The 23088-nt window shown below is 34.0% G+C and overlaps 1 protein-coding gene across 1 annotated transcript; it reads right to left on the minus strand.

Annotated features, from left to right (window-relative positions):
- Positions 1-13682: 13682 nt before the first annotated feature.
- Positions 13683-15466, minus strand: LOC145042248 (Peroxisomal membrane 22 kDa (Mpv17/PMP22) family protein). Its single transcript, XM_078990641.1, has 5 exons — positions 15128-15466; positions 14731-14883; positions 14496-14628; positions 14256-14295; positions 13683-13893 (listed from the first exon to the last, which is right to left on the minus strand). The coding sequence occupies exons 1-5, from the start codon at positions 15395-15397 to the stop codon at positions 13806-13808; spliced, it is 684 nt and encodes a 227-aa protein (XP_078846767.1). The 5' UTR covers positions 15398-15466; the 3' UTR covers positions 13683-13805.
- Between the last annotated feature and the right edge of the window lie 7622 nt (positions 15467-23088).

A 23088-nucleotide genomic window follows, 5' to 3' on the forward strand; every position in this document is an offset into this window, starting at 1 on the left:
ACCAAAATAGTTATGGACTTAGACACTAATACAACATAATCTACATTAATATATCAAATAAGCTTAAAAATTAAGTGTAAAATTTAAAACCTAAAGTAAAATATCAAATAATGTTTAGAATAAAATCAATTTATATAGTTTTTTAACATAGTTAAAAGGAAAACATTAAATATAATAACTATAAATGAACCTAAATCTATGAATCGAATTAACTAAAAGTTTATGAAAACTATATTTTATAATAACTAAAATTCAATTAAGTTGTTTTTAAATTAATTTATAATAATAATAGTTGAAAATAATAGAAACTTAGAACTTAAAATATGTTAGATTACAAACAGTTGTTGCTAATTTAAATAATCATCATGATGAAATTAAAACACCGTCAAATTTTTTTTAAATTAATAAATCATAACAGTAGTACATTAAAATAGTTGACAAATATAACTAATATTATATACACGTAAAACATAAGTAGAAACCATTAAATGATTTGATTTTAATAAGCATTATTTTATCTATTGCTCAAATTAATTATAATTTTATACAAACTAAATGTAATAATAATTATTTTACAGTTAATGGATAGTCTATTATAAAAGTCCAATCTCTTTGAGTAGACACACAAATACCAATCACATACAAAATTCACAAAGAAAATAAGTTTAAAGGTTTTGGTGTTGGTTTGAGGGCTTAGAACCATTTTTCGAGCCATGTTATTACGTTAAAGTTTTTAGTTTGTAAGTTTGTTATATACTAATTCTTTTTAGTTTATTTTATTTTTCTTGCTTTATGCATTCTTGTATGACAATCATTGTATGTTGTGGTTGAATTTTAATGTAATTAAATTAGTTTCATGTTATCGATCATATGTTATGGAATATGATATAGATAATATTTAATTAAATATTGTATATATGTATGTATGTTTGTGCTGCTTTAAAGCAATAATTAATTAGAAATCATGGATATCTCATATTATCCATGTAAGTCTTTTTAAAAATGCAAATAGTTTATCTTATCACTTTATATTTTAGTATATATTTAACATTTTAAGTATAATAATAAGTGTTTTTAAAAGTTTTCTTTCACTTATTAATAATAATAAGTAGTTTCAAAATTAACGAACAATAGTTATAAATAACAAAATCAAAGTATAAAAATCATGGATATATCATATTATCCATGCAAGTCTCTTTTGAAATGCAAATTGTAAATCTTATCACTTTATTATTTAATATATGTTTCATATTTGAATAATAATATTAAGTGTTTCTTAAAAGTCTATTAATAATAATAAGTGGTTTAAAATTAATGAATAATAATTTTAAATGATAATTACATAAAATTATAAATTATATAACGTTAGCTACAAATAATTGTATTTTAATTGAACATCATTAATGAATTACAAAATAATTGAATAAGTAAAAATATAAATTAATCAATTATAACAATTGTTAAAAATAATATTAAATATATAATTATATTTAATTCTATTAATGAAGAAGGTGGGTTGATGTCAATAAATATTATTGTTCAAAATAGTAGAGATTATATATATATATATATATATATATATATATATATATATATATATATGTATGTATATATATATATATGTATGTATGTATATATATATATATATAGGGTAAAGTGAATATACCTAACAACCTTATATAAGCTTAGGTACCTAACCACATCATACTACGTAATTGTGTATCATATTTGCATTGTAATCACCCAAAGTTCTTAAAATTCAACCTCATAACTTGATTGCTTCCAAAATCTTTGGACTTTCACCATTATCTTCCTTCAAATGACGTCATTCTATCGGACACCCCCTGGTGGGCTTCATATACTACCGTTTTAAATCAAATGGTGTAGGAAGAATATAATGATGAATATCTGAAAATATTGGAAGTAAATCAAGTTAAGGGTTGAAGTTTAAGAACCTTAGATTATTATAATGGAAATATAATGCAAAACAATGTAGTATAATGTGGTTAGGTACCTAAGCTTATATAAGGTTGTTAGGTATATTCACTTTACCCATATATATATATATATATATATATATATATATATATATATATATATATATATATATATATATATATATATATATATATATATGTTAGTGTAAAAATATTATGTCAAAGTTAATGTCAATAACATAACCATTAAAAAAAATTATATTTTTCAATATTCTAACAATATATTTTTAACCTGCGTCGCGCAATGCGCGGGAATTCATCTAGTATACTTATATATGAAGCATTTTTTTTCACCACATTCATTTGAAACTCCCATTTATTTTTTCCTTTCACCACATTCATTAGAAACTCTCATGACTTTTCAAGTTCTTTCTAATAATTATTATAATTTGGTTAATTAGGTTAAATAAATATCAAACCAAAAGTGTAATATTATATAAACTAAATTTCAATATTAAAGTAATGTCTTTACTTCTACTTATAAAGTTAAGTTTTTTTAACTTTTAACATATTATACTTTTATAAGTTTTAATATATTTTTGGATGTAAACCGTTATTATTTTAAAGATAAAATTTTGGAAGACAATTTGTATAAAAATACTTAAATTATTGATTTAAATATAACATTACATGGTCAACTTAAATATAAGTTTTAGTTTAACTTAAACAACCCAAAGAATATTTTGTAAATAGTTAAAAATGATAAATTGTAGTATCTTTCTAACAATGATTATAAACTGGTTAATAAGGTTAAATAAATATCAAACCTAAACTGTAATCATAAATATACTAATTTTTAATTTTAAAATAATATATTTACTTCTACTTATAAAGTTATGTCTTTAACTTTTAATATATTATACTTAATTTATTAGATTTAATTTGTTGTTATATGTAAACAATTATCAGTTTAACGCTATAACTTTTGAACAGTTTGGATAAAATACTTAAATTGTTAACTTAAATATAACATTACAATATCAACATAAATATGAATTTTAGTTCCACCTAAAAACCAAAGAATATTCTATAAATAGTTAAAAGTGATAAATTTTAATTATAAATGCAAAAACTAAATTGTAATCTCAATTTAACTAAAAATATTTCCTAAATAAGTAGCTTAAAATAGTTTATACTAACAATAGCTAAAAATAACTCTATATAAATGATTATGTTGTAACCTTTAACATCAAAAAGTAATGTTTGATGTTATAAATAATTATAATTATAGAAATTAAAACATTAAGAAAATAAATTTAAAAAAGTTAATTAACAATAACAACTATAAATAACAATAAATCATATATTATATTTAATTTTATTCATGTGTGACTTGCGGGTATAATTCGTTCAAACAATTGAGATTATGAAGTTATAATATATGTATGTATTATCATATAATTGAAAATAATCAATATATTATATCAATTTAGTATACGAATTATTATATCATATTTAACAAAAACGTTATTGTTATTTTAAAAATAAAAACATATATTTGTAAAGACTTAAACTATATAGGTGTTTGTGCGCATCATAATGTCAACTTAAATATAAATTTCAGTTCCATTTAAAAAAACCAAAGAATATTTTTTAAATAGTTAAAAGTGATAAACTATAGTGATAAATCCAAAAACTAAATTGTAATCTCAATTTAACTAAAATATTTCCTAAATATATTTTTATAATCGTTAAAACTTTCAAAATAAGTAGCTTAAAATAACTTACAATAAGAATAGTTAAAAATAACTCTATATAATTGATTAGATTGTTACCTTTAAAATCAAAAAATAATGTTTGATTTTTAAATAATTATAATAATATAAATTAAAACATTAAGCAAATAAATCTTAAAAAATTAATTAACAATAATAACAACTATAAATAACATTAAACCACATATTATATTTAATTTTATTAATGTGTAACTCGCAGGTAGATATCATTCAAATGATTGAGATTATGAAGTTATAATAGATTTATATATTATCATATAATTCAAAATAATTAATATATTATATAAATTTAGTATACAAATTATTATATCAAATTTAATAATGTTATTGTTATATTTAAAATATATATATATTTGTAAAGACTTCAACCTTATAAGTATTTGTGCGCAACGTGCGGACATACGTCTGGTATACTTATAAAGGAAGCATTTTTCTTTTCACCGCATTCATTTGAAACTCTCATGACTTTTCAAATTTCTTTCTAATAATAATTATAAGTTGGTTAATAAGGTTGAATAAATATCAAACGTAAAGTGTAATCATATATAAACTAAATTTACATTTTAAAATAATATATTTAGTTATACTTAAAAAGTTATGTTTTTTTTACTTTTAACATATTATACTTAATTTATTAGTTTTAATATATTGTTGGATGTAAACCATTATCATTTTAAAGATACAATTTTGGAACATTTTGTATAAAATTCTTAAATTATTAGTTTAAATATATATTACAGGGTCAACTTAAAAATAAATTTTAGTTTAACTTAAATAACCCAAAAAATATTTTGTAAATAGTTAAAAGTAGTAAGTTGTAATGTCTTTTTAATAATGATTATAAGTTGGTTAATAAGTTTAAATAAACATCAAACTTAAAGTGTAATCATAAATAAACTAAATTTAAATTTTAAAATAATATCTTTACTTCTACTTATAAAGTTATGTCTTTAACTTTTAACATATTATACTTAACTTATTAAATTTAAAATTTTGTTGTATGTAAACCATTATCAGTTTAAAGTTATAACTTTTGAACAGTTTGGACAAAATACTTAAATTATTAATTTAAATATAAAATTACAGTGTTAACTTAAATATAAATTTCAGTTTCACTTAAAAAACCAAAAAATATTTTGTAAATAGTTAAAAGTGATAAATTATAGTGATAAATACAAAAATTAAATTGTAATTTCGATTTAACTAAAATCTTTCTTAAATATATTTTTATAATCGTTAAAAATTTCGAATAAATAACTTAAAATAACAATAGTTAAAAATAACTCTATATAAATGATTATATTGTTACCTTTAAAATCAAGACAAAATTGCAAAAATAGTCTCTGTGGTATGTAAAATTTTGGGGTTTTAGTCCAAACCACGGGTTTTTTGGATCCATGGTCCTTTTGGAGTGGTTTATATGTGGTTTTGGTCCCTGGATTTAACTCCCGTTAAGTTGGATCTGTTAAGCCCCCTCACGTGCCTCACACGTGAGGGTAATTTCATCATTTCATATGTTAGGTACCATTTTTGCATAAAAGTTTTTTGGATTAATTGACATTTACCCCTCATTTACTTTCCCCAACACTCGTCAACTCCCCAACTCCCTCCTTCTTGCTTCTGCCCCATTGAACCTACAAAAAACCCTCGTTGCTTATTCAAACAAGATAATCGACACTACATATACAATGACATACGTTTAATAAGAAATGGTGTTCGTAATGTGGCATATCAGACCAAAACACGAAGTTGTTGATGTATCAACTGTATATGGTAAGTTGCTTTGTTTTCTTTAACTTTTATACTTTGCATTTTCTTATTGATTTAGAACAAAAAAATGAAAAATTTTGACTTTGTTAATATGTACAATTTTGATTTTTAGTTGGTGCACCCACATGGTTTAGTATTAAGCTTCATCACAGTGGGAAATTTACTAAGTTACCTGATATAAAGTACATTGGATGTGAAGTGCGTTATGTTGATTATGTGGACATTGATGAGTTTTTTGTGCATGAACTTGATGCCATAATGCTTGACCTAGGTTAGCCAGACCCACGGAATTCTGAATTCACTGATGAATCCCCAGTTATATACTACCATTTTAGGATACCCAATGGTGACTTTCAATTTGGTCTTAGAGCTTTAGGGAATGATCAGGATGTAATCAACCTTTCTAAATACATTGCACATAACAATTTGTTTGAGGTGTACACAGAGCATGGAAAGAAAAATTTATTGACTTACTTCATGTCACCAAATGCAAAGGGTAAAGTTGTCATTGAGGAATTACCATAAAATGATGATCAAGGGGCTGAAGTTGAGGGTCAAGTTCATGCAGATTCTCCAATGAAAAATGTGAACCATGGTAATGGTGAGCTTATTGGTGAGTTCATGTCTCTGATTCTTTTTAGGAGTAAGAATGATAGTTTCTCACCAGAGTATAGAATGGGTAGGGTTGGGAATTCCAATATAGGTGAAAGTTCTTGTAGCAAGAGGCTTAATTTAGATTATATTGATGAGGGTGTTCACATTTCAAAGGAAAAGAATGATGATCAGGATGGTTCAACTGATGTTCAGGAGGCAGCAACTTGTGTTTATTTTGATGAGATGGATGGTATTAGGGAGGCTGTAACTATTGTTCAAGAGGCATCAACTGTTGATGAAGGATGCTACAACACCCCCCCCCCTATTAATAATGCTGATGAACAATTGAATGAGTTATTTGATAACCTTATGGAAAATTTGATTGGGGTGATGATGATAATGCAGAGTATGAAGGGGATGGAGTATCTGAAGAGGGTAATCAAGAGTATGAAGAGGATGATGAATCTCAAGAAAGTGATCCAAATTTTGAAGAGTATGATGAATCTGAAAATAGTGATCCAGAGTATGAAGAAGATGAGAGACAAATAGAAGATGAATATCATGTGGATGACATAATGGATGTTGACAATAATATACAAGATGTGGATGTGGACATGGGAGACTTCACTCTTAATGTTGAAAGTGATGCGAAAGGTTCTTGTATAAATGTTGTTCATGGTCATGAACCTGAAGATATGGAAGTGATCAACAATGAGGAATTTGAATCTTTAGATGAAGGATCTGACCAAGACAGAGAGAGAAGATCTCTTATCAAAAATTTGAGAAAAGAAAAAAGGTGCAGTCTTGGGGCAGTACATAAACAATCATTTTCAGTTGGAGATAAATTTAATAGTAAAAAAGAATTAAATGAGGCAATTGATTTGTATACACTAGAATCAAGAAGGAATATTTTCTTTAAAAGAAATGAAAATATAAGTCTTAGGGCATAGTGTAGAGGAGGTGTACCTATCACTAATAAAGGCCAAGTGGGTAGTCAAGCTACCACTTCAAAAAGAAAGGATAAAGAATTAAAGACACAAAAAGTAACATGTGGTTGGTACATTCATGCATCTAGGTCAAATCCTGAATCCGACTGGTTTATAAGGACCTTAAACCAAACTCACACATGTTTGAAAACAAGGAAACTCAGGGCTTGTACTGCTTCTTTAATCAGCAAGAAAATCTTTGATCAAGTTGAGGCGAATCCAAATATACCTTTGAGAGCCATACAAGATCACTTTCAAAGAACCTACCAAGTGGGTGTTACTATGGACAAGGTGTTCAGGGCAAAGGATAAGGCAAAAAATCATATAATTGGGGACTACACAAAGCAGTATGAACTGTTGAGGGACTATGTTCTCGAACTTCAAGCCACCAACCCATACACCACAGTGAAAATAGATGTATGTTCTTAACCTAACCCTAATTCCCCAACCAGGCGGTTTAGAAGAATTCATGCGTGTTTAGGTCCACTAAAAAAAATTTCAAGGCATGCCTTAGGGACTTATTAGGTTTTGATGGTGCCTTCATGAAAGGACCATTCCCTGGGCAAGTCCTTTCAGCAGTTGGTCTTGATTCCAATAATGGAATTTACCCATTAGCATATGCGATTGTTGAGTCTAAAAACATAGAAAGTTGGAAATGGTTTTTAGATAACCTTGGGGATGACTTGGACCTTGGAAGAAACTTAAATTTTACTTTCATAAGTGACAAGAAAAAGGTAAAGTTGGAAGTAGTTTTATACATTTGTTCATTTAAAGTGTGGTTTTAAGTTAATTCTAATGATTGACAATTGATTCTTGCAAGGTTTACATACTGCAGTTGAGCAATTGTTTCCTAATGTTGAGCATAGATATTGTATCAGACATATTTATGACAATATAAGGAAAAGATGGAGACAAACAGAGTACAGGGACCACTTATGGAGGTGTGCATCAGCTACCACCATTCCTGAGTTTGAACATTTGATGAAGGAGTTTAGTCAGTATGATAAGGAGGCATGTGAATGGTTGAATCAAATTCCTCCTAAACATTGGGCAAGGAGTCATTTTTCAGGTAAATCTATATATTCCAATTCCGTCCTTATGTCTCTCACTAAGTGAAATATTTTACTTGTATGTGAATTGTGTTAAATGTTTTTTAATGGTAATGTACACACAGGACGAGTAGTTTCTGATGTGTTGATATCAAACATGTGTGAAGTGTTTAATGGGAAGATAAAGAAAGGATAAAGGTCCACTAACACCCACAGCAACAGACATCCTAGCTGCAAGAAAAACAATTGCTATGGAATACATTGCTAGGTGGAATGGGGGAGACAAGTATCAAGTCACAGGAGCTTTGCATGATCAACATGTGGTTGATGTTAGGAACAAAACATGCACTTGCAGAAAATAGGAATTAATTGGAATTCCATGCAGACATGCAATTGCAACTCTGAATGAGATGAGTAAAGACCCAGAGGCTGAGCTTGACATTTACAAATGGGTTCACAAGGTGTATTTTCTAGAGACATGGAAAAAGGCTTATTCTTTTAAGGTGGAGCCAATTAAGGGTAGATCCATGTGGCCCAAAAGTGAATGTCCCACAAAGCTAATCCCTCCTCCACATCGCACTCAGGTGGGAAGGCCTAAGAAAAAGAGAAGACAAAGTGAGGGTGAAAGGTTAAGCAAAAAGCAGAAGGCAAGTCAAGGTGATGGAGTGAATGCTACACAAGAAGGAGGTTCCCAAAAACCAACAAATGATGGAGTGCAGAAGCTATTAAGGAAGCATATCAGTGTTACATGTAGCAAATGCAAGAACAAGGGACACGACTCTAGGACCTGTAAAGGGAAAGGTAGGAATTAGTCCAAGAAGTAATGTGTCATGCATGCATGGGGTTTTCTGTGATTTTGGTTGGTTATGAAAACTTGGTTGTTATGTTTACAATATTTTGTTGAAAACTTTTGGTTGGTTGTTATGAAAACTTGGTTGTTATCTTAGGTATGGTAATGTGTATCCTTTTAGTAATGTTTAGAATCTTTGGTTGTTATGTTTAGAAAATTTGGTTGTTATATTACAAACCTTAATGAAATGTGCATTTTGGTTATGTACAATTGGTTCTAATATATACATTTTGGTAATACATTCATACCATTTCTATTCATATGTTAATTTTGATACATTCATACCATTTTGTTAAAACATTCATTACACTTGCATCATAAAATTGTACATATATCATTATCATCATAAGTCACTACAAACATGATCACATAAAATTACAACAAAATAACCAAAACACCCTTCAGAGTATACCCCTACACAAACCAAATACAGAAGAATACAATCACAAAGAAAAACCAACTTCCACACATGTACGTTTTCAGCTTCAAATTATCATCCTTCAATGCTTTGACATTTGTCACCAACATGTTCCTGCATATCAGTCCATTGCATTGATCCTGTAGCATGTTCATACTTCTAACCAACTCATTGCACCGTTCCTGCACTGAATTCAAATTTCTTAGCAAACCAGGTATGATGGGTTTAGCCCTAGCACACATTGGGGGATCAAGCCACCTTATAAACCTACAAACGGAATCATTCATAAGGCATGCAAAAAATCTCCTTCCTGGATTCAGAGGGGTCTAAGACGTTTTCACCACACCAACTTTTCCACAAAAACATAGCACCATTTTTGTTGTAGTAGAGCTCAAGAAGAATAAGGGTAGAAGAAAAGAGACGTTGGGGAAGAAGATCGCAGGAAGTGGGGGTGTTTAAAAGGAATTAATCCAAAAAATGTTTATGCAAAAATGGTCCCTAACATATGAAATGACGAAATTACCCTCACGTGCCATGTGTGAGGCACGTGAGGGGGGCTTAACAGATCCAACTTAACGGGAGTTAAGTCCAGGGACAAAAACCACATAGAAACCACTCCAAAAGGACCATGGATCCAAAAAAACTCGTGGTTTGGACTAAAACCCCAAAATTTTAATACCATAAGAACCACTTTTGCAATTTTGTCAAAGATCAAAAAATAATGTTTGATGTTTTAAATAATTATAGTGATAGAGTTAAAACATTAAGCAATAAATTTTAAAAAATTAATTTACAATAACAACAACTATTAAAAATAATAATAATAAAAAAAAAACATTAAACTATATATTATACTTAATTTTATTCATATGTAACTCGCAGATAGAAGTCATTCAAACGATTGACATTATGCAATTATAAGATATGTATATACTATAATAAAATTCAAAATAATCAATATATTATATCAATTTAGTATACGAATTATTATATCAAATTTAGCAACAATGTTATTGTTATATTTATTTAAAAAAAAAAAAAAAAAAAAAAAAAAACATATATTTATGAAGATTTCAACTATATAGGTGTTTCTGCGCAATGTGCGGGCATTCGTCTGATTTATATAATAAAACATATCATATATTGACAAATAGATTACTCATATCCATTGAAAATTCATAAAAAATGAAATTTAAAAATATATAATGAACGAAATTACACTACCAAAAGGTTTCCAGTATAACGGTATCAGTTGTTCTCCCTCCTTAAAGTCGATGGTTCAAATCTTGTTAAAGTTATAAGTGAAATTAAGAATAATTTAGGAATAAATTAGATTTACTATTCTAAAGAAAATAAAATTACACTATTTACAGAATTACATGCATTCATGATGTAAATAACATACCATGGATTTAGTAAATTTAGAAAAGATCAAGAGCAAGTTGTTAGTATTTGAAATACTCAACCACGCACAAATCAAAACATTTGTTGGGTAATTTAAGAGAAAAAGAACAGTAAATTTGATATGATGAATAAAAACATAAATAAATGAAATGGGCGTCATAATGGAACCACAAGATGAATTATTGTGTTTTATTGTCATGTTTGGTTGGTCTAACGATGGAATAAGTAGTTCATACATTTTTTTGCTATTAATAAATAAAAAACTAAAATTAAATAAAATCGATAACTAAAAAATGTCATTTTATAAAAATAAGTTTAATTAAATAAAGATAAATCGCTACATAAACCGGATATAAACATATTTTCAATTTGATCAAATTACATAGCATATGTTTGCAAATAGTTAAAAGATAATTATCTATGATATAAAAATTAGAAAAAGAACAAAAAAAAAAGACATTTTTTAAAAATAAAAGGAGTTATTTATTAGAAGATTATGCCATTAAAAATAATTTATAAATTATAGTATATACCATTTCATTCCCTAAAGGATATATATATATATATATATATATATATATATATATATATATATATATATATATATATATATATATATATATATATATATATATATATATATATCCTTTAGGGAATGAAATGGTATATATATATATATATATATACACGCATTTTTTTATTTTTTTATTTTTTTTACTTTTTTTAGTTCATTCAAGTTCCGAAAATAATATTTATAAAAAGAATTTTTTGATTTTTCCATTTATTTTGCATTTTAAAATTATTTTTAGAATATGTACAGTGTAATATTCTATTTAGAATATTTCACGTATTTTAAAAAAAAAATAGGATTTTTTTTTATTTTTTTTAGTTAATTCAAGTTCCAAAAATAATATTTAAAAAAAGAATTTTTAGATTTTTCCATTTATTTTGCATTTTAAAATTATTTTTTAGAATATGTCAGGTTAATATTCTATTTAGAATATTTCACGTATTTTTCAAAAAAAAAAAACGGGATTTTTTTTTTAGTTAATTCAAGTTCCGAAAATAATATTTAAAAAAAGAATTTTTGGACTTTTCCATTTATTTTGCATTTTAAAAATATTTTTAGATTTGATCTCATTGTCTCACAAAATTAGAATGGTCTCAAATGAACCTGAACCTATATATATATATATATATATATATATATATATATATATATATATATATATATATATATATATATATATATATATATAGAGAGAGAGAGAGAGAGAATCCCCATTCCATATGGAATGAAAAACATGAGAAAAAATTGCATTCCATTGAGAAATGCTCTATTCTATTCCTACGTGACAACCAAATACAATTCTACTTTTTTTTTTCATTGGCTGTAATGTTTTATTTCATTCCCTTCTCGATTACTGCATACTAAAACACTACTTAAGAGCATGTTTGACAAACGGAAGCTATTGCTTTTATTTGTGTGGGAGTATAGTAATTGTCAGCTTTTGAAAGGTTTAATATGACATAAAACACAAAAACTAGTCAAAATTACTCTAACCTAATTTTTTCGAGGGAACACACACCTATAATGCAAGTATGGTACTTATTCTCACCAAAACAAAGCAACTAAAAGATTTTGGGATAATAATATATTTTTCGATTTGTACATATTTGATCATTGAGTTTTTTTTCGTCGATATTTACCCCTTCAACTTATTAGATTTTAGACATTCAGTCCTTATGATCGGCTACTACAGGTTAATCGGTAAAAAGGATTTAATATGGTAATATATTTTTCAATTTGTATACGTTTAGTTTTTAATATTTTTGTACAAATTTAAGCTTTAATATTTTTTTAGTTGCAAAATAAATCATTTTTGTTTTTGTACTCATTCAGTACTTATAAATTACTTCTTTAGGTTTTTCTTATTACATCTTACATAAGACGATCATTAATAAAGTGTTTGAAGCTTTTGATGCTTATGTCCATCACAATATCAATTACTTGGTTGCTTAGGTCATATGTTCTAAACGTCATAACTTCTTCATACGATCTCGGATTTTAACAATTTTTTTATCTATGAGTTCGTATGTTAGTATATTACAACTTATGTTTATATTACTCCAGTTAAAAAGTAATATATTTTTACTTACGATCTTTATATCCATACGTTTTTTATGAATGCATGTACGAATTTTTTTTAATAAAATCGTAAGTAAAAGTATATTACATTTTAACGGGGTAATCTTAACGAAAGTTGTAGTAGATTGAAAAACGAACACATGGATATAAAGATCGTTAAAATCTGATATCGTATAAAGAAGTTACGACGTTCAGAACACAAAATCTAAGCCAAACCACAAGACCTACGCAACCAAACAGTCGAGATCGCGATGGACATAAGCATCAACATCCCCAAACAACGCATCAATGATTGTCTCACGTAAAATGTCGTGAAAAAAACCTAAAGAAATCATTCATAAGTACTGAATAAGTATAAAAACAAAAAAGAAATGAATTTGAAACAAAAAAAATATTAAGGACTAAATGTGTACAAAAATATTACGTACTAAATGTATACAAAATGAGAAATATATTACCCTATTAAGTCATGTTTCTCGGCTAACCTAGAATAACCGGAGATAAGGATTGAATGTGTACAATTTAACAAGTTGAAGGGGTAAATGTGGACGAAAAAAAACTCAGTGACCAAATATGTACGAAATCGAAAAATATATTACCCTTTTAAGTCATTATCCCAACATTTGGATACAATTCAGCAAAGAAATTTGATACAGGTTATTTTTCGTTATTTTTTACAGCTACAAAAGCAAGACAAAAAAAAAAAAAAGGCAATGAAGTCCAAAACCGTATAAAAAAAATTTCTGGAATATCAAAGTTACCTTACTACAAAAAGGGCCTGATCATGTGCTTACAAAAAAATGTCTCCAAGGGAAATAAAAAAATAAAAAATAAAATAAAAGGGGCAGAATTTCACTTGCTCATAGTCGAAGACAAGTAGAAATTCCAGAATATGGAATTCATGGACATGAAAGCAACACGAGCTTGAAGAGGAATTGCCCTGCAACATATGCCAAATCAACCTTCAATTCACTAGTATACTATTGCATTTTAACATCTCAAGGGTTTTAATACATGAAATAGCAACCTACTTTCATTTATTTCTTTATATAGAATCTTACTTTTGTTTCTTCCTATTACAACATTGTATTTTCAAAAAAAAAAAAATAAATAAAACTACCCAATTATAGCAACGATATAATTGCGTTAATATTTCACACTACAATGCTTCAACTAAATTTAAAAGTAATTGACAATACAATGTTGTAACAGAAAGAAGTGAAATTCTAAAAGATATGGTTTAAGCAATGTTGCAGACAGGGGAATCTGCATAAAAAACAAGAAAAAAAGAGAGAAATATACCAGAAATTAATCACGCTAACAGGAATCCAGAATCTGAATCCTGCAAATAAATCAGAGCAGAATTCAAATTTGCATTGAATGTAAAATTATATTAGAATGCTGATGTGTTGTTCCTTTTTGACTTAATCCAATAAGCTATGTATGGGTGTTTCTTTTTGACATAATGTAGAAAAAATGACTTAATGGAGAAAGTGGGAAAAGGAGGCTTTCCACTTTAAGTCAAAAAGAAAGAGGGGTTACCAAAAAGTAATGTTTTAAGAGCGTCTTTCTGATACTTATTTGGAAGCTCTGCAAGTTTCCCTTGCCACAGATTATTCCATGCAAACACAACAGCAATTACACATGGACCAAGCACAATTTGGTTCAATACTACCTGTTCATATGAATAGGGAAATAAATATAAAATTTATCAATGAAAGTGAAAGGAGGTTGCTGTTTCTAGTAATAAGGGAACTCGATTTGTTTTTTCTTTTACCTTTATTACTACATTCTGTGCTGTTTGTTTTGGCATGCAACGATCAAGATACTGGTACCAGACATAAGAGCCAGGTCCATAAAGAAGGAACCCATAAGACGCCATTCGGAGAGCTCGAAGCCAATTATGGTCCATGAGACTCCATGTCAAATCCTAATAGATTGTGTTGTAATTTCAAATCTTATAATCAAAATTGCTTTTCAGTTTGTAATTGTACAAATCTCAGGAAGAAACGAAAATAGAATGTTGAGATAAACAAATGAATGGAAGTAAGTATGTTGTTATTGAACTCATGTGTTGTAGCTATTACCCTCGGCTGTATTCAGTATTTCCTCCAAAAAGTAGCCAGCGTTTGGAATAAAAAGAGAGTGGAATGAACTAATTAAAGGTGACTGACCTCATGAGAATCGGAAGGATGTTGATTTTGGAGAGCTTTATTTTTGACCCATCTCTCGCGAACCTGAGCAATAGTGTCACCGGTTAGGGCAAGAGCAGCGGCCGTCGCTGCTTGTTTAACAGGGAAACGACCACCGGCTTCTGGGGAAGCCGGAGATGATCCTGATGATTTGGGTGATTTCCTTTTTCCTTTGTCCCCATTTTGAGAATCAAAAGGGCGCATTCCCCAAATTCCATTTTGGCCAAAGCCACCACCACCCAGTGACCCCATTATTCCGGGGTTCTAAGTTTGGGACTTTGGAGAAGAAAAGGTTGTGACTTGCGAGTGGTCCAAACTCCAAATGATAAATCCACTACGCCCCACCTCATCTTTATATATGGAGTAAATTACACTTTCATGCGGCTTAGGATTGAATTTAGATGCATAATCTATAATGAATAGGCCAATAGGGTTATTCATAAAGTTTGTTACTAAACTTTTTTTTTGTTGTTGTTAAATGGGTTATTGTGATAATAGCATTTATATTTATATGAAATGTTAAGTCCGTTTTCATCTTCATTAATGTCACATATTTACCTAATTTTTATTTTTATTTTAACATTTTATCATGTTTTGCATCATCTTAGCCGATCACAATTCTTATAAAAGCCATCATATTTACAAATCACCGTCTACTACCACGAGTCACTTCCACCACCACCGTCACCACCAATAAAGAAACCATCATCTTCGTCATCTCAACACAACCCTTATTCCTCCATACAAAGTTAAAAATGTTGTAATCCATTTACGAGGTAAGCATACAAAGTTAAAAATGTTGCTCATGTTTATTTCATTTGATTTATTTGCATCAAGTGAAATGATGGGTGGGTTGTAGTGCAAAGAAGGAAAAGGGAAGCAAGAAAAGGGAATCGTCTTTCATGGTACCTGCTCAACTTTCTCCCAATTCTAAATCATTCAAAAACCAGAAACTGGTGTGTAGATCGATGATTTGTTTCCAATCAGAAGATAGTAAGGCAAGGGCATATCATTTTTGATGATTGACGCTTGAGTTTATTACTCAATTGAGTATAAAAGATGGTGGTAGGATAAGAAACATTCAATGGAAGCGTATATGGAGGAATCGGTTTGAGGTAGAGATGGAGATAGTGACAATGATGTGTCTTTGTACACATATTATTATGATAAAAATGTTGACAAAATCATATATGAATGTAACATCCCAAATTTCAAGCCCGAAAATTTTATTTTTTAATTAATAATTTATAAAACATTTTACCATAACATTGTCAATAAAGCAACACATTACAAAATCATAATGTTGTATCCCAAACCATGACATCAAAAGTAATAAAAATCAGAGTACAATCCCAGAAAATCCGATGCGAAATCATGTGTGTGTGATGTGATGCTATGCCGCTGGCTCCTTCCCCTTAGATGAAGAGGTACCTGAAACCAAAATTGAACCCGTAAGCACAAAGCTTTCTGAGTTCCCCCATCATACCACATACCATACAATATCGTCGGTATCTTTCAATCGGTAACTTCCATCGGTATCTTTCAACCGGTAACTTCCATCGGTATCTTTCAACCGGTAATCATCATCGGTATCTTTCAACCGGTAATCATCATCGTTATCTTTTAACCGGTAACTGGGGACTATTCCACCCCCTACCACTAGCATGCAACATCAAGATATAAACATACAGTCAGGCATATCCGGCACCTGACCTACCCTTCGGTCCTAAGGACCACTATCAAGGAAACTAAATCCTACTATACACATAACATATCATACAGATAAATCTCATGTCCAAAGCATATAACCAGACCAAGATAATTATCACAAAGACAATCATCTTCTAAATACCCCTCTTTGGTAGGCCGACATTATGGCCTTAGACTCACCCCTACTGGAAGGTAACTCACCTTAATGTCGTGCAGTGTTTAAACTATCCTCGGCATACAAGTCGACTCCCTTCGACTCCTCTATCCCTACACTACAACCTTCAAGTCAGCACACAGAACGTGCAACCCTAAACAGGGTAGATTAAGTCCAATCAAAGTCAACTTCAAGTTGACCCAACTCGCCGAGTTGGGTTGTCAACTCGTCAAGTCCCTAACCTTTCACCCATCCTTATCCACGTCTCGACTCGTCGAGTTTGGCAACGACTCGACGAGTTCCTCTTCTTTAGGAGCATCGAATGAACCTTCATCCGACTTGCCGAGTTGTATGAACAACTCGTCGCGTTCACCTTCATCTGATGAACAAGTCCTGACCTTGACTCTCCGAGTTGTATGAACAACTAGTCGAGTTCATCTTCAACCATAAGAAGATTGCCTTGGACTCGCCATGTATGTTCTAACACTCGTCGAGTCCCATGAATTCCAGGTCTAAAACTAAGTCCAATGTGTTGGGTCACTCTTTCTGACCTGCTACAACCCTTCTAACACCCAACTAAGTTCTTTTGACCCTCAACAGATATGGGACTTAATGCCTTGGATTAGTCGAGCCCCAAGAACGGACTCGCCGAGTCGATAACGTCCACACCCTAAATCCTCGATTTCTGATGTACAACACTTGTCCAAATGATAGATCCAAACCCCTAAGCTCAATCTAGCACGTAAAGATACGAACTTTATGTGCATGCATGAGACTTTTGAGCCTAAAAGGCCCTAAAATGGTTCTTATAATGCATGGGACCTTCCTTGAGTGCAAAAGCAACTCCAAACTGCCATGTGACTCTTCCTAAGTGCTATATCCGAAGTCTTGACCCCCAACCATGTTTGCAAATCATGGTTGGTCACCTCATATGGTTTAAAAGCCCTAAATCTTCCCTTAAAAGGGATCTAACAAACAAGCAAGCAAGGTACAAACTTTATACCTTTCAAAGACTGCAAATGATGAACCAAACTCGAATCCTTCAGTCTCCTCTTGATCCTTCTATGCTCTTCCTTCTTCCTTGAGGTCCAAACCCACAAAAATCACTTAAAAGCCTTAGCTCTTGCACCAAAACACTTAAGGTTTGGTATGGAGGGTCTTTGGGAGCAATAGGGACGAGTGGTGGCTGAAAGAGATGATTAAATAGGGTGCAAACCCTCATATTAGGGTTTTTGTCCAGTCAGAGCCTACTCGTCGAGTCTGGCCGCTGACTCGAAGAGTCTGCCACTTAAGTCTCGTGTCCAAACCCGTTCCTACTCGACGAGTTGGGCCTTCAACTCGCCGAGTCCCAGGCCAAAAATGCAAAATACATTAAATAAAATACATACCAAGAACCGGGTGCTACAAATCTCCCCCACTTATTTCAAACTTCGTCCTCGAAGTCTGCTGCTCGTTCCTGGAAAATTTCTGGGTAATGCTCCATCATCTCATCCACTAGTTCCCAAGTCCACTCTGAGTCCTTCCGGTGTTACCATTGTATCTTTACTAGCTCCACCCTCTTGTTCCTCAGATCCTTCGACTTCCGGTCGAGGATCGCCACTGGCCGCTCAATATAATTCAGGTTGTCATTGACCTGAATATCCTCTAAGGGTACCACTGTTGAGTCGTCCACCAGGCACTTCCGCAGCTGGGAGACGTGGAAAGTGTTGTGGATCTGGCTGAGTTCGGCTGGCAGATCCAACCTATACGCCACCTTGCCCACTCTGGCCAAGACCCTGAATGGTTCAATGTATCTGGGACCCAACGTGCCCTACTTCCTGAATCGGATGATGCTCTTCCATGGCGACACCCTCAGGAGAACCATATCCCCGACGTGGAATTCCAGGTTTGATCGACGCTTATCGGATGCCTGCTCCAACCTGCTGGATTCTCTCTCTCATCTTGAGCACCACCTCGGTGCTCCCCATGACCCTCTGGCCAACTTCGCCCCAGCATATCGGGGTCCTGCACTTCCTCCTGTACAACATCTCGAAAGGAGGACGATTGATACTCGCGTGATAGATGTTGTTGTACGAGAATTTAGCCAACAGAAGGTAAGTATCCCAACTACCTCCAAAGTCTAAGACATACGCCCGCAACATGTCCTCCAAAGTCTGGATGGTTCGCTCACTCTGACCATCTGTCTGCGGGTGAAAGGCGGTGCTAAAATGCAGATGAGTACCCAGCTTGTCATGAAACTTCTTCCAAAACCTGGAAGTGAACTGTATATCCCTATCTGAAATCACCGACACTGGCACCCCGTGTCGTGCCACCACCTCCCTGATATAGATGTCGGCCAGCTTTTCAGCCGAAATGCTCTCCTTAATCGGAATAAAGTGGGCGCTCTTGGTCAACCAATCGACGATGACCCAAATCGAATCCACTCCCCGTGCGGTCCTGGGAAGCTTTAAGATAAAATCCATCGTAATGTCTTCCCATTTCCACAGCGGGATATCTAACGACTGCAGGTCAAGCACCGCTCCACGTACCATGCCACATCCCGCTTCATGCAGGGCCACCAATAGTCCAGGCAAAGATCCCTATACATCTTCATCGCCCCAGGATGAATGGAGAATCGAGATTTGTATGCCTCCTCCATCAAAACCTGGCGCACACCCCCATGGTACGGCACCCACACCCTACGGTGTAGTGTCAGAAATCCTCGACTTTCATAGTCGGAGGAGGAAACCTGTTCCACAATCCGCTCGTTATTCTAATGTTCCTCCTTCATGGACTCCTGCTGGGCCTCCCGAATCCGCTCCAATAGTGGAGTCACCATTGTCATCCTCAGAAAAATATCCCTGATCAGCGCTACCTTGCACCTAAGCGCATCGACCACATTGTCCTTTCCCGGGTGGAAGAGGATCTCACAGTCATAATCATTTACCACATCAAGCTACCGACGCTGCCTCATATTCAAATTTGGCTGGTCCATGAGATACCTCAGGCTCTTGTGATCCGTGTAAATCGTACAACGAACCCCATAGAGGTAATGACGTCAAATCTTGAGGAAGAACACAACAGCCCCCCAGCTCCAAATCATACGTCAGGTAGTTCGTCTTGTGAGGATTCAGCTGCCTCGAAGCGTAAGCAATGACATGCCCTTTCTACATCAATACTGCGTCCAAACCCGATATGGACGCATCGCAGTACACAACGAAATCCCCCATGCCCTCTAGCAGTGCTAATATTGGAGCCTCGCACAATCTCTGCCTCAATATCTCAAATGCAGCCTGCTGCTCAGGCCCCCAACGAAAGACCACGACTTTCCTCGTTAGCCTGGTCAGGGGTACGACTATCTTGGAGAAATCCTGGATGAATCTCCGATAGTAGCAAGCTAATCCTAGGTAACTCCGAATCTCAGATGGAGACCTCGAAACCTCCCATCTCATCATGACATCCACTTTGGTTGGATCTACCGAAATCCCATTTTGGTTGAAAAGGTGCCCAAGAAACCGCACCTCGTGCAACCAGAACTCACAATTGGAGAGCTTATCGTACACGTTCTCCCTTCTCAAAATCTCCAGAACCTCTCACAGATACTCCTCGTGCTCCTCCTGTGTCTTGGAATAGACCAAGATGTCATCGATGAAAACTATCACAGACCGATCCAGCATCGGCCTGCACACACGGTTCATGAGATCCATGAACGCGGCAAGAGCATTGGTGAGCTCGAAAGGCATCACCACAAACTCATAGTGACCATAACAGGTCCGAAAGGCAGTCTTCTATACATCCTCCTCTCTGACCCTCATCTGGTGATACCCTAAGCGCAAATCAATCTTAGAGAACCAAGATGCTCCCTGTAGTTGGTCAAAGAGATCATCGATCCTCGAGAGTGGGTAACGGTTCTTCACTGTCACCTTATTCAGCTCCCGATAATCTATACACATCCGGTGCAACCCGTCCTTCTTCTTCACAAACAGAATTGGGGCTCCTCAGGGTGAACTGCTCGGTCTAATGAATCCCTTGTCTAATAGCTCCTACAGTTGTGTAGACAACTCCTGCATCTCAGGAGGAGCCAACCGATACGGTGCCTTGGCTATCGGAGCCGCACCAGGGACTAGGTCGATTCTGAATTCCACCTGTCTCTCCGGAGGTACCCCGGACAACTCCTCGAGGAATACGTCCTCAAACTCCTGTACTATGAGCACATCGCCCACCGTTGCCCTACCCGCCTATCGGGTATCCATAACATAGGCGACATAACCTGCGCAACCCTGCTGGAGGTAGCGTCTAGCCCTCGTTGCCGAACATAAAGTTGGTCCTCGTTGTGGCCTTTCGCCCTGAACCACCGACTCTCCCCTACTAGGGGTCCTAATCCGTACTGACTGTTGCGTGCAATCGATCACTGCCCCACTGGGGCTCAGCCAATCCATACCAATAATAACCTTGTTCCCCCACAAAGGTATGGGAACCAAGTCCACCAGGTAACGTTCCTCGAACAGCCTCAAAACACAATCCCGGTAGTCCGATGACGCTCGTACCAACCGGTCGTCCGCAATCTCGACCTCTAGGGGCAATCCAACATGCCCGAAGACTCCGAAAACTTATTGCTAAGCGTAAGAGAGACAAATGATTGAGTCGCACTCGAATCAAACAACACCTGAACTGGGATACCGTTCACATTGAACGATCCTAAGAAAGGCACATAATATATCAAAATCACAATGACATAATATAAAAACATAAAATAAGAAATCATACCCGTCACTACATCAGATGCAGCACGTGCCTCCTCGGATGTCAGCTGAAATACTCGACTCCGAACCACTAGAGCCTCCAACTTGGCCTTCCAGTCATCCACAACCCGTGTTGTCGCTGGAGTCGGCACCACGGCCGGTGCCGATGCTGCTGTCAATCTAGGGAAATTGGCCTTCTTATAGCCCTTCTGATTGCAATGAAAGCAAATCAGGTCTGATTTCTGAATCGCATGAGTAGGCGCAGTACAATCTCTGCCAAAATGCCCAACCATGCCACACTTATAGCAGCCTGAACCTAGCCCAGTGCGACAAGCTCCCTCGTGTGACCGACCGCATTTCCCACAGCGGTCCCGTCCTGACTACCATTGGATCCCTTAGGCTTCTTCCCCAAAGCCCCCGTCGTCAGCCCCTCCGTTGCCTTCCTCTTCCAGATGTGCTCTAGATCAATCTCCCTCTCCCTAGCCCTGGCAATCATAGAATCCAGGGTAGGGCAAGCTGAGAAACTGACATGCTCCTGGATATCAGCTTGTAACATGTCATGGCAGCGGGTCCTCATCATGTCCTCATCACCCGCATACTAGGGCACCAACAATTCCCTCTCCCGGAACTTGGCGGTGATCTCCGCCATAGTCTTCGTAGTCTGTCTCATGTCTAAGAACTCCCTAGCCAGCTGCTGAAGCTCCACAGCTGGCGCAAACTCCGCCCTGAATCTGGTCACAAAGTCTGAACAGGTCATAGCCTCAACAGCCGAGGCTCCCAGAGAGTCACCAAACGACTCCCACCAATCTCTGGCCCTGTCTCTCAAACACCCTGCAGCGAAACGGACCTTCGACCTTTCCGGGCAGAAGCTCGTTAGCTGTTCAGACTCCATGTCTGCGATCCATCTCCTAGCAGCAATAGGGTCTTTCACCCCATGGAAATCCAGCGCACCACTCCTTCTGAAGTACTTAAAGGACAGTGTGCGTGATCCTGACTGGCTGGTTTCCAAGTCACTCCTGAACACCCTGAGGCGGTCCTCCATCAGCTCAATGATCCCTTCCTTGATCGACCCAAAGATAACCGACGTTGCATCAAAGATACCTCTCGTGATCTCGGGCGCGATGAATTCACGTAACCCATCATCCACATGCTCGGATCCTGCACCCGAGCCCAATCCTGACCCAGATCCTAAACCTCCCGCTCCATGTCGCGTGACCACCATTCTGAAAATAAACATACAATTTTCAGGGTCACATATACTTTCTAGAGGTCTCACACACTTTCCAAGTTTCCAGGTTCCATCTAGGCCCTCCTTGATTTGAGTATGAATCCTCTACTTTCAGTAGTACGGGCCCATA

This window comes from Lactuca saligna, chromosome 4 (genome assembly GCF_052625555.1).
Source record: "Lactuca saligna cultivar CGN05327 chromosome 4, ASM5262555v1, whole genome shotgun sequence".
In the NCBI taxonomy this organism is placed as follows: Eukaryota; Viridiplantae; Streptophyta; class Magnoliopsida; order Asterales; family Asteraceae; genus Lactuca; species Lactuca saligna.